Source organism: Mixophyes fleayi, chromosome 4 (genome assembly GCF_038048845.1).
Source record: "Mixophyes fleayi isolate aMixFle1 chromosome 4, aMixFle1.hap1, whole genome shotgun sequence".
NCBI classification, from domain to species: domain Eukaryota; kingdom Metazoa; phylum Chordata; class Amphibia; order Anura; family Limnodynastidae; genus Mixophyes; species Mixophyes fleayi.
The window spans coordinates 278725865-278743030 of record NC_134405.1 but is presented as its reverse complement, the minus strand read 5'-3'; the positions used below and the strand labels follow the sequence as shown (position 1 = coordinate 278743030).

The following is a 17166-nucleotide window of genomic DNA, read 5'->3' as shown; positions in this document are numbered from 1 at the left end:
TCGCTATAGGTATGATTTGTTCTCTGATTTTTATACATTATATTACTATTTAATAAGGACTTGATGGTAATATCTGGTAGTGGTTCTGGAGAAATGGGGGCATATAGTCATAAAAACAACTAATAACACATACAATAATAACACATATAATGGTACAATTAAATGACAAGTAATTGGAGATGAGCCTGTAGATTGTGGTGAGAAACTGCCAACTGAAATATGTGTATGTCAATATTGTAATAACCCTTCTGAAGAAAGGTGTAAAATGGTGTGAGGAGGACCAAGAACATTTTTTTTTTTAAAAAAACAACATCCTATAGACTTGTATCATGGTATGATAGGACAAGCATGTACACATACACTATATGGACACCAAAATGTTGGATTGTTGCCAATACCGTTAAACTTTACAGAGTTGCTTAATTTGCCAGATGGAACACCAGTTGCTGGGAAATATAATGAACTATGCCTCCTTACCTAAAATTGTTGCCACATGTATTGACCGAAAGTTATATGTATACATTTTTCAACTATACAAGAAAAAAAACTGGGAGCTGAAGTTGTTTGAATTGGTGGTTACCATATTTAATAGACCAATTGAGGAAAGAAGTGAACATCGAGGGAATTGGGAACGTCCTGCATTTCAAAATCCAAAATTTAGATATGTTGGACAGAACAAATCTTTGAGAAAGGTAGCATCAAAATATTGTAATATAAATTTACAAGATGGTGATTGTAAAGAGCAATTAGAGAATAATAAGTATGGAAAGTTTATATATAATCTCTGCTCAGATATATTACATGTAGTAATGCCATTTATTCTACCAGATAATATAAATTACATATGCGAAAGTAAGGCATATAAGTAGTTACCACGGAATTCAGGGGGAACATGTTATTTAGGTAAAGTGATTCCAGCTATTAATATATTTACACATTATGATTTAAAGGAAATTGTACAGCAAAAGTACAATAAAGAAAAAAAGTGATAAAGAGTGTAAAACAACCAGCATCAGAACTTATTAGTGAATAAACTGGTATACAAGTATTGCTTTTATTAGAATGTTCAGGTATTGCACATATAAATATGAATTGGTATAACATCAAAGGTTTAGGTACATTGATAAATGAAATAACTAATGTGTATGATGAAACTTTGATATATTGCAAGAGAACTTCAAGTTTTCAAAACAGAAATAATACAACATAGATTGGTCTTAAACCATCTTACTGCACAAACAGGGGTTATTGTGTAACATTACAGAAGAAGTATGGAGCATAATGCTGTATTTATCTGGCAAATGACAAAGATAATCCAGAGAGGATAACTGATAACTATAGGGATAAAGTAGTGAAAACGAAAAAAAAAAAATTTCAAACATACATAACATGACATTATCTGCAGTAGAAATATGGTTTACGTAGTTAGATAACCAAAAATTTGGTCTTCAGGGTTTTGGTGCATGGTTTCAAAATCATTGTTGCATTAAAAGATTTATTTTCTTTAGGAACATAATTGAGTATCTATTTTGTATTAATATTTTCTTACAAAATTTCAACAATACTGGTATACATTGTGAGTACAGAAATTGAAAAATTTAGTAATACAGGGGAAGAAATTATAGAACTGTATGAACTAAAAAAAACCTTAATTACACGAACTATCATGCTATATTTCTATCAAATGGGTATTTGTCAAAGGTATTTTTGAATGAAACCAATATATTAGCATGAAATATATTTATATTGTTTTATCTTATTTTATTTTTATCCTTTTATTTGATGTGGTATTTTTTATTTTAATTTTATTGTCTGTGAGCTGAGGAAAGAGGTGTGAACCACATTTGAAGAGTTAATTCTAAGAAAATATGTTCCTAATCAGTATTAGTAGACAAAGACATTCAAAACTTCTTAAAACCCCATCACTGACTTGGGATCTCAATGGATCATGGAACGCCTACATACTACTTCAACCAATTGTAAAATGGCATATACAACCTATTTGTTTTCACTGTTAAAAAAAACTGCTTGCTCTCTAGACTGGCAGAATTTCAGAATTGACATTTGATAATATTATCACAGCGCTAGCTTTTATTTTGTTAATAAAACCTCTCATACTTTTTCTCAAAGAACCTTTTTTGCAGAAATTTAATTATTGCATATATCACCGTAGTCAATGTACAGTACGAGCATACTCAGCAATTCCCATCATAGTAATCCAATTTTGTACCGTATCTCTTGCACCAGCTGTGGAGCTAGTCTCACTCTGCAATGGGAAACCCCCTAGCATATAAATAAAATTTGCGTCTATTAATATTTCATTCTGCACGGGCTGATCTACCACAGAGAATCAGTTTAACATTGTGCTGTTTATGGGTTTATTTATTTGCCAAGCAGGATCCTGTGGATTATTTTGCCTTCAAGACAGAAGAAAAGAAGATTTTTCAAATGTTGGTGGAATTGTCACTCACCGGACCGTGAGTGCCTCTACGCTGGTGCGTGGCTCCCTAGCCTTCCTGCCGGCACCTGTCCTAAACCGCGGCCGTCCGCCATCCTAATGGACTGCGCATGCGCAGCTCCCAAGAACTCTTGTGACTGTTGCTTTTAATCCAAATTGGTTGATCAGGCAACTCCCTATTTAAGGCACCTGTGTGCATTACCTCATTGCCTGATCTTGGAGTCTCATTCCCTGTGAGTCTCTGAAGGTGTCCCCTGTGTTCTACTAGTGTCTTCAGTTTCCTGCTGATTCCTGATCTACTCATCGCTGGTTTCCATACCCGCTACTATCTCCTGTGTACTACTAGTGTCTTCAGTTCCTGTGGATTCCCTGTGCTACTCATCGCTGGTTTCCATACCTGCTACAGTATCCTGTTTCCTGCTTGTGTCCTCAGCTGGACTCTGATTACCGGATCTACTCACCTGTGGTTCCTACACTCGTCTCTGCCGTCCAGCGTCTCTCTGCTGTTATTGACTTTCTACGTTTACTCTTTATATCCGCTAGGACAAGTTTCCACGCTCAGCAGCGGTATCCATACCCGCTATAGACTGTTATTGTTACGCTGCATACCTGTTTGGAATTTACCGTACTACTCAGTCGTTATATGCATAACTGTGATTGACTATCCATTATTGGCCTGCATATCTGTGCTGAGCCAGTCTCTACCAAGCAGCGCCACACATACCGTTATATAGACTTTGTTGGATACGCTGCATACCTATTGGGATCAAGTTCCTCTGTGCTCTCAGTGTCTGCATCCTATTATCTTTGTATGCTTCCACTTATCAACACTTGTACACATCCTCACCTATTAAGCAGTGGTACAACTTGCTATACGCATACCACTGACTTCCCTGCTACCTACCTGCACCTGGACAAGTCTTCTCACCATAAGCAGTGGTACAACTTGCTATACGCAGACCACTGACTTTCCCGCTACCTACCTGCACCTGGACAAGTCTTCTCACCATAAGCAGTGGTACAACTTGCTATACGCAGACCACTGACTTCCCCGCTACCTACCTGCACCTGGACAAGTCTCTTCACCATAAGCAGTGGTACAACTTGCTGTACGCAGACCACTGACTTCCCTGCTACCTCCCTGCATCTACTCACGTCCATCCTGATCTCCGTGTTCAAATCTGCCTTTCCACTATATCAGCTAGTCACTGATTCATTGACCAAAGATTGCTGTAAGTCACTGACTTTCCTATTATTTATTGGCATTCTCTCTCCATCTGCTGTGATATCTGTTCCGCTAGTCACCCCGCTACCAGAGGACCGTTGTGTGAACTTCACTACTCTGGTAAGCCCAGTCATCTGGTGAATTCCTGGGCAAGACTCCTAGTGCCCGTGACAGGAATGTTTTGGGGGCTTTCTTTATTGACACCTACTGGACCTGGGAATGTGTTTTTGTATGGGATTATTAAAGATGAAGATATCAGATGGTAAGTATATAGCTATTTATTTTTAATAAAATTATGTGGTTACAGTGAGGTGTCTGATTTATTTACCTTTTTGTCAAGGTATTTTATTTATATTAAACTAATGTGGTTGAAAACAAGGGTTTGGTATATTTAAATTTTTCTTTGTGGGACTTCATGGCTTAGCGGTTCCTGGGTGTCAGGGCATGCATGCATTTGTGGTTCTCCAAGTGTCAGCATGCCTTGGCTGCCATGCATATGCTGCTGCTTGTAATTCTACAAGCACCAGCATGCCTAGACTGCTAATGGCAGCCCGGGCTGGCTTGGACTTGTAGTTCCACAAAGTAAATAGTGTTTCATACATTTTTCACACACTATTACTCCCCACCCAACACCCAGGGATGTGGGAAGAGCCCTAGAGCTTTCAGCATGGGACTGTGTCCGTAGAGAGAGGGCTGCACATTTTTTTGCTGACCCTACTCCCTAGGGAATTAAGCTGTGTTGAGCAGCTGGGGTTTTGTTTGTCATTATGGCAGAGGCACATCCTGCTGTCGGTTGCGCTCAAAATGTGTGCCTTGTTGAATCAGGCCCACTGTGTTCAATATTACTCAGTTGATCCCAGGTCTCATCATATAGCTATAGTCACTGATCAATATTACTATAAATAGCAACCAATAAAAGGATGAGAGAGGCAAGGTAGGCAATATCATACAGATATGTATATGAACAATATTACAGGATGGACCGCCTATGCAACCCTGTCTGTTGTTGCTGGGAACCGGCTTGGCTTTCTTTGCCACCGTTCCTTTTCTTTATCACAATTGCGCCCTCACCATAGTAGGAAGGGCTTACAATGCTGTCACCAATGGACTCCTTAAGATCATCCAGAACCGCGTTCCTTCTGGGTAACTGTCGCTGCTAGTGTACCCCTTGCTGGTGCACCTGGGCTGGTACACCTGACTTCTTCCTATAGATCAGGGTTGCTGTGGAGGATCCTTCCTGGCCTATCACACTGGCCAGAGCTGCTGGGTAGCGGGCAGTGCAGTGGTGCTGGAAAGCTGAGTCTAAACCTCAGAACAGCTGAGGATTAGAGTTGGGTCTAATCTGTAGGTCACAGGAAATTAGAGCAGAGAAGAAGTTGTCAAACAGGTCTTGAAGCAAGTTGTATTTATTTAGCTCAAGTGTCCTGACAAGGACAGTTCACACTAGTTGAAGGTACCAGTGATCAGAAAGTCAGATGGAACAATAATGATACATTTCAGTAAAAACCAGTGCTGTTTCATACATTTTGGACACAGCCTAGCAGGGGGTAAGCCAGCCCCCTGAACTCTTTGCTGGCTGAGGAAGACTGAGTTTTTTTTTTAGACTCAGGATGCAATAGGTTTCCCAAAACATGGATTTAAATGCAATGCAAAGTTAACAAAATTTACACTAATCTGCTATATCCCAAAACTTGCTATGTGCAATATTCAAACAGGATCTGAGATGCAGGGTACAAGCCACACAGACAGAGGCAGCGGCCCCACCTGCTGTGTATACAGGACAAACAGACGTGTTCACCACTGTGATGAAAAGGTCGAATTTACACAAGGGATTTTCTTTTGAAAAGTTATACAAATCCAATCATGACATCTTGTCTCAGAAGTTACAAATTAATACCTCAGAAATTAATGCATTTCCTATACAAAGTGCCACACGATATAATAAAATAAGAATATTTCTAATACACAGTAACAAGAATCAGCACATTTGCAACAATATAAATAAGCGTCCTGCTTTATTTCCTTTAAACAAATTTATACCATAAGTTATTTATAAGTGATCCAGCCACAAGCGGTATAAAATCAGCCATTGAAAAATTGAGATCAAAACAGCCACTAAGTTCAGGTCAGGCAGCAAAAAACGTTGGTCTATGTAAAATAATATATAATTTGCACCTACATGTCACCAATATATGGATGAAAGATGCAATATTAAAATTGGCCTATTCATAATGGATGCAGGGTGGTAGGCCCATCGTCAAATGTTATCTTTCTCCAGCAGTTCTCCTCCTGCTGCATTCGAAGAGCTTGAGTTCCATGTGATGCTGTGGCTCCCAGCTACCTCAACACCGCTTAGCATTCTCCCAGCCTATCAGTGGCTGGGATGTGACACATCACATGATCTGGTGCAAGGTTTTCAGGAGTAGGTCCTTGAAAATGAAAATGGTCAGAAGAGGCAGATAAACGACAAAAGGATAAAATGGATTCCCTTTTGGACAACTGTAATTCCCTATTCTCAGCTCTAACATTGATAGGTATCTGTTCTAACCCTTTAAATGCAAGAATCTACATTGTTATTATGAAAAACACTAAAATGTCTAGGGAGGCTATGCACTGTAATAATATTATTATTATTTTTTTTAATAAACATTTTTATTGGGTTTTACAAAAGGAAATGCAAGACATAGGAAAAAACCAAAGAGCAAGCATATATGAAAAGATATCAATTGGAGGTGCAATGAACAGAAAACACACATAAATGTAAGGCATCGAATGATACAAACGAAATTTGGCATGGTCAACACGCCAATGGGGGAAAGTGAGGAATGGAGGGAAAACAATATAGAGAAATAGAGGGAAAAAGAGGGAAGAGGGAGAAGTCACTGCTCACTAGAGGACACTGGTACAACTGTGCAATATGAGAAAAGTACGGATAATCAGGGGGGTCAGAACGGTTAGAATGCCAAGGGTGGGAGAGAACCATGGTACTCTGTCCAGGGGCTCCAGACACGAGTGAAAGGAGCAGGGGTGTGATGCAATATGCTTGTAATATATTCCATGTGGTAAACCTGTCAGATGCGATTAATAATGGAGGGGAGAGGAGGGGGCAATGAAGTTTATCCAAAGTATTGCGAGTTGATATTTTACCGCACTGAGGATGTGTGTGATAAGTTTTTGAGTATGTTTAGGGACATCAGGCAGGGGACGCAGAAGTAAGGAGTAGGACGGGAGGCAGGAAGAGACACATAGTGTTAAATATGAAATGGTGTATGTAGTTCCAGCAGGGGATCAATTTCAGACAGTGCCTCTAAATGTGGGACACCTATCTACACAGACACCAACATAATGGGGAGAGCCTGTGTAAAGTCTATGGGCTAGATTTACTAAGCTGCGGGTTTGAAAAAGTGGGGATGTTGCCTATAGCAACCAATCAGATTCTAGCTTTCATTTATTTAGTGCTCTCTACAAAATGCCAGCTAGAATCTGATTGGTTGCTATAGGCAACATCCCCACTTTTTCAAACCCGCAGCTTAGTAAATATACACCTATGTGTGATCAGGTATGATCTATAATATATTTTTTGAGCGTTTTCACTAATTTTAACAGAGATTAAGGTATTAGCTATATGAAGGCAAATTTTTTCCCAGTCTTCCAGATTGAGCATTTCCTCCATGTCCTCCTCCCATTTGAGTTCATGTGGCTCCTAAGGGGGCCATTTGTATTGCAAAATAAGGCAATATAAAGTGTAGATAAGACTTCTAGAGGAAGGACGGAAGGAGCAAATGGATACTAATGAAAATGTCAGGAGCATGTCAGTCACTGTACGTCTGATGGTGTCATAACAGTGGCAGAGTTGTAGGTATTTAAAGAAACAGGACAAGAGGATACAGTATTGTGTTTGTAGGTCGGCCAACGAGGGGAACAGTTGAAAGGGGTCTATGTCATTAAGAAATTTAATTTTGCATGGGCCCAACATGAGAATTGAGTCGGATGAGTGCCAGGAGGAAAGCAAAGGTTGTTCCAAAAGGGAGTCATACGCCAAGCATTAGGAGCCAGGTCATATATCATTACAATGTGAGAACAGCATGTGAGCAAAAACCCTGGGGGAGGGGGGATCTGCGATAGGGGGGGCGGTGCTGAGGATTGAGCCACAGGAGCGTGGCAGGGGAGTAGGTGTTGGAGAGGGCAGCTTCAATGTCCACCCAAATCCGGTGGTCGGGAGGCAAGTGAAGTAGGACACACTTGGTGAGATGGGTAGCTCGGTAATATTTAAGAAAGTGAGGAACACCAAGCCCTCCCTCCTGTGTGGGCTTATGAATAATCGTCATACGAATTCTCGGCTTTCTCACCGAGCAAACAAATTTAGTAGCCAGCTGTTGAAGGAGTTGAAAGGAGCTTACGGGGACTTTAATGGGAGGGTTTGGAAAAGGTACAGGAGATGTGGGAGGACATTCATTTTGAGAGAGTTTATGTGACCTGTTTGAGGAGTTCTGTGTGGAAGAGCTTGACTTCTGTGTAGAAGAACTTGGCACAGAGCCCTGACCTCAATCCCATCGAACACCTTTGGGATGAATTGGAACGTAGATAGCGAGCCAGGCCTTCTCATCCAACATCAGTGCTTGGCCTCATAAAAGCTCTACAGAATGAATGGGCACAAATTCCCACAAAAACACTCCAACATCTCGTGGAAAACCTTCCAAGAAGGGTAGAAGCTCTTATCGCTGCAAAGGTGGGACCAAATCCATATTAAAGTATGTGTATTTGAATACAATGTTATTACAGTCCCTGTTAGTGTTAATGGTCAAGCGACCGAATACTTTTGTCCATATAGTGTATGTTTGGCGGGCGATTCCTGATATATCTGGGTGAAACCTAATTTTGCGGACAAGTGGCTTGATCATGAATGTGAATATGAGAGGGGAGAGTGTTGTTGCAGATCGCTGATGGGAAGGATTGAAAGTCATTTGCCAAAATGGATGCAGTGGGATTAAAATACAGAGACGTTACAGTGGGTAGGAAGGGATCCCCCATTCCCGTATTTGCCAGGGTCTGCAGCATACAGGGCTATCCCACCCTGTTGAATGCTTTCTCTGCAACCAAAGCTAGGAGCAGGGTTGGGGTACCGCGCAAGTTAGAAACATCGGTCAAATCAATAGCTTGCCGCGTATTATCCGAAGCCTGGCGCCCGGGTACAACATCCACCTGGTCCGGATGGACCAGATAGGTGATCACACGGTTTAGGCAATTGTCAAGAAACTTTGCAAACAGTTTAAGGTCCACATTTAGAAGGGATATAGGCCTGTAGTTACTACAAGATTGAGGATCCTGGCCGGGATTAGGGATCACCACAATATCTACATGGGGAGTGGCTGGATCAAATTTGCAGCCTAGGAGAATGGAATTGTACAGCTCCAGGAGCATGGACATGAGGGGAACCAGAAAAGTTTTACAAAAAATTGCCATAAAGCCATCGTAAGGGAATTCAAGCCATTGGCATTCAGTAAGAGGCATCTAAGAGTCATGGAGGATCTAAGCACAAGGGGTGCAGAGAGAAAGCAGGGACTTCAGAGTGAACAGAAAAAAACAGGAAAGAGGGGGAGACCAGGCTCCTGAAGCAGAAACAAGTCCAGGCTTGAATGAGAGGTACAACATAGGTACCAGAAATGAGGGGGGATGCTTGGTAAGCCAAAAAACGAGGATGGGTCTAGAGACCAGTGGGGAACCGTGGGAGCAGGAAAGCTGGTCAACAGTAATAAAATGGACAGTACTAGTGAATAAGAGGAGTGGCAAAGATTTCCCTGTAGAGTGAAGCAATATTAATAGTGAGGAGGTCGTCTAAAAGAGAAAAATAAAATAGACCAGAGTGGCATCGTGTCCAGAGATCCCCATTGAGAAGAGACAAGGAACTTGAGTCAGCTACAAACATGAACAAACGTGTCTCTAGTCCCAGGTCTCCCGGGAGACAGCGACCTCAAATTGTTCCTTGAGAAGATCCAGCTCACTATGAAGGGCAGTTAAGTCCTGGTTGGGCTGGGACTGGAATACACATAATTCATCTGTTTTTTTCAAGAAATCTGTGTGTGATCCCAGCGCAGTAACTTCCAAGCGCAGTTCTGATACCATAGCCCAGAACTCTTGATTAAAAACAGATATCAAGGAAGCGCACAGCTAATAATATGTGAACCTATATATAAATATGAGGTAATGTAAAACTCAGCAGCTCTATGAGAGGGAGTGTCCACTCTCTAACCATAAATTGAAAACAGAGAGGGTACACAGGCGCTAGAGTATTAAGAAAATATTGTGACTAAAATATGACATTAGAATATATATGCATAGGATATATGTATATCCAGCAATGACAGGAGTAACGATTACAAAATGGATATTGTTTATTCTAACAAATATTGCTATTAAAATATAATAAAAGTACAAAATACTGAATAAATAATATAGATAAAGATAAAAAATATTAATATAAAATGATACAGTGGCACCACACAAAGTCGTACGTGCATACACCAAATCTTGGCTAAATTGTAAATGGCATTAAGTCCAGGTCCGTATTGATGTTTCAATATTAGAGGCAATAAAAGAAGTAAATGTACATGAGTTAATGGAACTGATTAAGGGAGGAAATCAATACCTGCGATTGGTCCTTGATGAGAGACAAAGCGACCGATAGTGGACAGTCTAATTCCGATTGAACAAAGGTGCAGCAATACAGTCGCGTGTGGTTCCAGCTGAATGAGAAGGAATGCTCTGGTAACTTTACTTGTTTTGCAATTTTAGCCATGGTGGGCTGTGGAGAGTCTGGATCCAAGTCACGGCCAGGATATGCTGGGGCAGAAGTGAGTGCATGGTCCACATTGCTACGTCTAGAGAATATGCTGGGTGTCTGCGGTTGCGATTGCATTTTCTGCTTGTGTGCCATGAGGACTCCAGCAAACAGTAGTGTTCAAGGACAATCAAAGAAGGAATCAGTGGGGATCCCAGAATGAAGTAGTACGTTTGAGCGAAAGATTGAGAAGCAACCTGCTCCCGCGAGTCAATGAGGGTTAAAACAACATGGAAAGTCCAAACTCTGAAACAGACGGCAAACTCAGATAATAAGAAAACAGATGATGTCCAAGGTGCAGCACATTAAATCAGCAAATGCAGCAGAGTAATATGCAGATCCAGTGGCAACGGAGCAGGGCCCAACTTTCTGGAGTTTGAGTGAGGTATGGCCTGGGTGGACTGGAAAACAATGTGGGATGATAGCCCCTAGACTTGTTCACTGGTATAGTATGAAAATAGTGAAGGTGCAATGTTGACATTGGCCACTAGATGGCAACCAACTGCAGAGCTAAAGGAACTGTAGGGATAAGTCTCTAGAGAAAGCAATGGTAATGTCAATGAATGGTCACTAAGGGCAACAGCGCCTGATACAGTACTACAAGTCAATGATCTGTCGGCATAATCAAATTGCTGATTCTGGAGTAAAATATCAATGTAGTACAGGATACTCACTATAGATCCATGGAGTCAGACAGCGGTGATTCAAAAGCATAATCCGGTGGCCCGATGGCGCCCAGCGTGGGTGGCTGTAGAGGTAGCAGGCTCAATCATGGGGAAGGCACTAACAAGGCCCCACCGCTCAGTCAGCTGTCCCAAGTGATTGGACAGCAGGAGCTTTTGCTGTAGAGCAGCATGTGAGTGAAGCAGGGGGTCTATTCTGCAGTTTCTGGCAGCAGTACTGTTGCAGCGGCATTGTCCTCAGCCAGCTGCTGTTCTCGAGTGGACTGACTGCAGTACTCAGGGGAGCTCAGTCAGGTCACCGGTAAGTGAGTATATGCGCCAAGTGGTTCATCGGGTACCACCAGCAGGGTCTAGTCCAGCAGACCTGAAACGTGGAGCAGGCCAGAGATGTTGACCGACAGCCGGACCCATCAATTTGAACTAGGGATGAGCGCACTCGGATTTATGAAATCCGAGCCCACCCGAACGTTGCGGATCCGAGTCGGATCCGAGACAGATCCGGGTATTGGCGCCAAATTCAAAAGTGAAACTGAGGCTCTGACTCATAATCCCGTTGTCGGATCTCGCGATACTCGGATCCTATAAATTCCCCGCTAGTCGCCGCAATCTTCACTCGGGCATTGATCAGGGTAGAGGGAGGGTGTGTTAGGTGGTCCTCTGTGCTGTTTAGTTCTGTGCTGTTTAGTTCTGTGCTGTTTAGTTCTGTGCTGTTTAGTGCTGTGCTGTGCTGTGCTGTTTAGTGCTGTGCTGTGCTGTGCTGTGCTGTGTTCTGCAGTATCAGTCCAGTGGTGCTGTGTGCTGTGCTCTGTCCTTCTGAGGTCAGTGGTGCTGCTGGGTCCTGTGCTGTGTCCTGTTCAGTCCAGTGGTGCTGTGTCCTGTGCTCTGTGCTTCTAAGGGCATAGTTATTTCCCCAATATTCCCCTGTGTTTAAAAAAATAAAAAAAAGTTTTTTTAAAAAATACCAAAAACTACTTTAATATTTTTTAATTACCACAAAATTTTCACAACCAATCCTGCAGTATAAGCCCATTGGTACTGCAATATTACCAAGTTCACACATTCAGCAGTAAAAGTCCAGTGGTACTGCAATATTACAAAGTTTACACATTCTGCAGTATCAGTCCAGTGGTGCTGTGTCCTGTGCTCTGTCCTGCTGAGTTCCGTAGTGCTGCTGGGTCCTGTGCCGTGTCCTGTTCAGTCCAGTGGTGCTGTGTCCTGTGCTCTGTGCTTCTAAGGGCATAGTTATTTCCCCATTATTCCCAAGTTTTTAAAAAATAAAAAAAAAGTAAAAAAAAATAAAAAATTTAAAAAAAAAAAAAATATATAATAATTATAACCAAATTTGCAAAACCAATCCAGCATTATAAGTCCATTGGTACTGCAATATTACCAAGTTCACACATTCTGCAGTATCAGTCCAGTGGTGCTGTGTCCTGTGCTCTGTCCTGCTGAGTTCCGTAGTGCTGCTGGGTCCTGTGCCGTGTCCTGTTCAGTCCAGTGGTGCTGTGTCCTGTGCTCTGTGCTTCTAAGGGCATAGTTATTTCCCCATTATTCCCAAGTTTTTAAAAAATAAAAAAAAAGTAAAAAAAAAAAAAAAATATAATAATTATAACCAAATTTGCAAAACCAATCCAGCATTATAAGTCCATTGGTACTGCAATATTACCAAGTTCACACATTCTGCAGTATCAGTCCAGTGGTGCTGTGTCCTGTGCTCTGTCCTGCTGAGTTCCGTAGTGCTGCTGGGTCCTGTGCCGTGTCCTGTTCAGTCCAGTGGTGCTGTGTCCTGTGCTCTGTGCTTCTAAGGGCATAGTTATTTCCCCACTATTCCCAAGTTTTTTAAAAATAAGAAAAAAGTAAAAAAAAATAAAAAATTTTAAAAAAAAATAAAAAATAATAATTATAACCAAATTTGCAAAACCAATCCAGCAGTATAAGTCCATTGGTACTGCAATATTACCAAGTTCACACATTCTGCAGTATCTTGTGCTACATATAATGGAGACCAAAAATTTGGAGGATAAAGTAGGGAAAGATCAAGACCCACTTCCTCCTAATGCTGAAGCTGCTGCCACTAGTCATGACATAGACGATGAAATGCCATCAACGTCGTCTTCCAAGCCCGATGCCCAATCTCGTAGTACCGGGCATGTAAAATCCAAAAAGCCCAAGTTAAGAAAAAGTAGCAAAAAGAGAAACTTAAAATCATCTGAGGAGAAACGTAAAGTTGCCAATATGCCATTTACGACACGGAGTGGCAAGGAACGGCTTAGGCCCTGGCCCGTGTTCATGACTAGTGGTTCAGCTTCACCCACGGATCTTAGCCCTCCTCCTCCTCCCCCCCCTACAAAAAATTGAAGAGAGTTATGCTGTCAGCAACAAAACAGCAAACAACTCTGCCTTCTAAAGAGAAATTATCACAAATCCCCAAGGCGAGTCCAAGGGTGTTGGTGGTTGTCAAGCCTGACCTTCCCATCACTGTACGGGAAGAGGTGGCTCGGGAGGAGGCTATTGATGATGTAGCTGGCGCTGTGGAGGAACTTGATGATGAGGATGGTGATGTGGTTATTGTAAATGAGGCACCAGGGGGGGAAACAGCTGATGTCCATGGGATGAAAAAGCCCATCGTCATGCCTGGTCAGAAGACCAAAAAATGCACCTCTTCGGTCTGGAGTTATTTTTATCCAAATCCAGACAACCAATGTATGGCAATATGTAGCTTATGTAAAGCTCAAATAAGCAGGGGTAAGGATCTTGCCCACCTAGGAACATCCTCCCTTATACGTCACCTGAATAACCTTCATAGTTCAGTGGTTAGTTCAGGAACTGGGGCTAGGACCCTCATCGGTACAGGGACACCTAAATCCCGTGGTCCAGTTGGATACACACCAGCAACACCCTCCTCGTCAACTTCCTCCACAATCTCCATCAGATTCAGTCCTGCAGCCCAAGTCAGCAGCCAGACTGAGTCCTCCTCAATACGGGATTCATCCGAGGAATCCTGCAGCGGTACGCCTACTACTGCCACTGCTGCTGTTGCTGCTGTTAGTCGGTCATCTTCCCAGAGGGGAAGTCGTAAGACCGCTAAGTCTTTCACCAAACAATTGACCGTCCAACAGTCGTTTGCCATGACCACCAAATACGATAGTAGTCACCCTATTGCAAAGCGTATAACTGCGGCTGTAACTGCAATGTTGGTGTTAGACGTGCGCCCGGTGTCCGCCATCAGTGGAGTGGGATTTAGAGGGTTGATGGAGGTATTGTGTCCCCGGTACCAAATCCCCTCGAGATTCCACTTCACTAGGCAGGCGATACCAAAAATGTACAGAGAAGTACGATCAAGTGTCCTCAGTGCTCTTAAAAATGCGGTTGTACCCACTGTCCACTTAACCACGGACATGTGGACAAGTGGTTCTGGGCAAACGAAGGACTATATGACTGTGACAGCCCACTGGGTAGATGCATCCCCTTCCGCAGCAACAGCAACAGCTGCATCAGTAGCAGCATCTACAAAATGGCTGCTCATGCAAAGGCAGCAACAGCAGCAGACAACATTGTGCATTACAGGCTTTAATAAGAGGCACAACGCTGACAACATATTAGAGAAAATGAGGGAAATTATCTCCCAGTGGCTTACCCCACTTAGACTCTCATGGGGATTTGTGGTGTCAGACAATGCCAGTAACATTGTGCGGGCATTAAATATGGGCAATTTCCAGCACGTCCCATGTTTTGCCCACACCATTAATTTGGTGGTGCAGCATTACCTCAAGAGTGACAGGGGTGTGCAGGAGATGCTTGCGGTGGCCCGCAAAATTGCTGGACACTTTCGGCATTCAGCCAGTGCCTACCACAGACTAGAGGCACATCAAAAAAGCTTGAACCTGCCTTGCCATCACCTCAAACAAGAGGTTGTGACGCGCTGGAACTCCACCCTCTATATGCTGCAGAGGATGGAGGAGCAGCAAAAGGCCATTCAGGCCTACACAGCCACCTACGACATAGGCAAAGGAGTGGGGATGCGCCTGAGTCAAGCGCAGTGGAGACTGATTTCCGTGTTGTGCAAGGTTCTGCAGCCATTTGAACTTGCCACACGAGAAGTCAGTTCCGACACTGCCAGCTTGAGTCAGGTCATTCCCCTGATCAGGCTGTTGCAGAAGCAGCTGGAGAAAGTGAGGGAGGAGCTGGTAAGCCATTGCGATTACAGCAAGCATGTAGCTCTTGTGGATGTAGCCCTTCGTACGCTTTGCCAGGATCCGAGGGTGGTCACTCTTTTAAAGTCTGAGGAATACATTCTGGCCACCGTGCTCGATCCTCGGTTTAAAGCGTATGTTGTGTCTCTGTTTCCGGCGGACACAAGTCTACAGCGGTGCAAAGACCTGCTGGTCAGGAGATTGTCCTCTGAAGAGGACCGTGACATGCCAACAGCTCCACCCTCATTTTCTTCCACATCTATGGCTGCGAGGAAAAAGCTCAGTTTTCCCAAAAGAGGCACTGGCGGGGATGCTGATAACATCTGGTCCGGACTGAAGGACCTGCCAACCATTGCAGACATGTCTACTCTCGCTGCATTGGATGCTGTGACAATAGAAAAAATTGTGGATGATTACTTTGCTGACACCATCCAAGTAGACATGTCAGACAGTCCATATTGTTACTGGCAGGAAAAAAAGGCAGTTTGGAAGCCCCTGTACAAACTGGCTCTATTTTACCTGAGTTGTCCCTCCTCCAGTGTGTACTCGGAAAGAGTTTTTAGTGCAGCGGGGAACCTGGTCAGTGAGCGGCGAAGGAGGTTGCTTCCTCACAACGTTGAAAAAATGATGTTTATAAAAATGAATAATCAATTCCTCAATGAAGTACAGCACTGCCCTCCAGATACTACAGAGGGACCTGTGGTTGTGGAGTCCAGCGGGGACGAATTGATAATGTGTGATGAGGAGGAAGTAGACACTGTAGGGGGAGAGGAATCAGAGGTTGAGGATGAGGACGACATCTTGCCTCAGTAGAGCCTGTTTAGTCTGTACAGGGAGAGATGAATAGCTTTTTTGGTGTGGGGGCCCAAACAAACCAATCATTTCAGTCAAAGTTGTTTGGTAGGCCCTGTCGCTGAAATGATTGGTTTGTTAAAGTGTGCATGTCCTATTTCAACAACATACCTCTCAACTGCAGCTCATCCCTCCTCTGCGGGGATAATGTCTCCTGTGCTCTGACACGTCACTCTGTGTACTCTCAGCCTCAGGATCTGACACTACAGCTACCATGCCTCTTGTAGCAGCCCTCACTCCAGGGCCTCTTCCATGTGCAGTGTCCCCCTCTCTCTTGGGTTCACTATAGTGGCATGGAGTTCTCCCCCTCATCCAGGGCACACATTCCTTGCCCTGGCTCAGTCACCACGCTCAGACTTCCAGGCAATGCTGGGGGAGCCTGGGAGCTTCCACCCCAGGTCCCCAGCTACAACTCTCCTCTCCTGTGTCTTCTCTCTCTTTCTGACACTTTAAAGATCGTGCCTTTAAATGAAAAAGTCAGTCTTCATTGCACGACTATGTGCAAGTGCAACAGGGACATTTTTTTGGGTTTACAAAGTCAAACAATAACACTTCGACCCTGTCTGTCTGGGGTCTCTCAATGACGAATTGTCTGTAGCATGTTTGGAGGAGGTATTGTGGCCCCGGTATCAAATTGGGTACCGGGGCCACCCCACTATGCAGTCCAGATACTTGTTTGGTGGAATTCCGACACGTGGAGGGTTTTTTAATTATATTGTGGCCTCGGTACCAAATTGTGTACCGGGGCCACCACACTACGCAGTCAAGATACTTGTTTGGTGGAATTCAGACCAGTTGAGGGTTTTATTATTATATTGTGTGGACCACTCTATCTATACCACACTACAACTCTATACCACTCTATTTCCTACTTTAATTCTATTTAATTCTATTTCCTACTTTAATTCTATTACTAA

At 43.1% G+C, this 17166-nt stretch overlaps 1 protein-coding gene across 1 annotated transcript in view; it reads right to left on the bottom strand.

Annotated features, from left to right (window-relative positions):
* The window catches only part of SLC23A1 (solute carrier family 23 member 1), a 258391-nt gene extending 249281 nt beyond the window's left edge, over positions 1-9110 (bottom strand). The window contains exon 1 of the mRNA XM_075206009.1: positions 8757-9110. Within this exon, the coding sequence (XP_075062110.1) occupies positions 8757-9110 (354 nt within the window). The remainder of the gene's footprint in view (positions 1-8756) is intronic.
* Positions 9111-17166: the final 8056 nt, after the last annotated feature.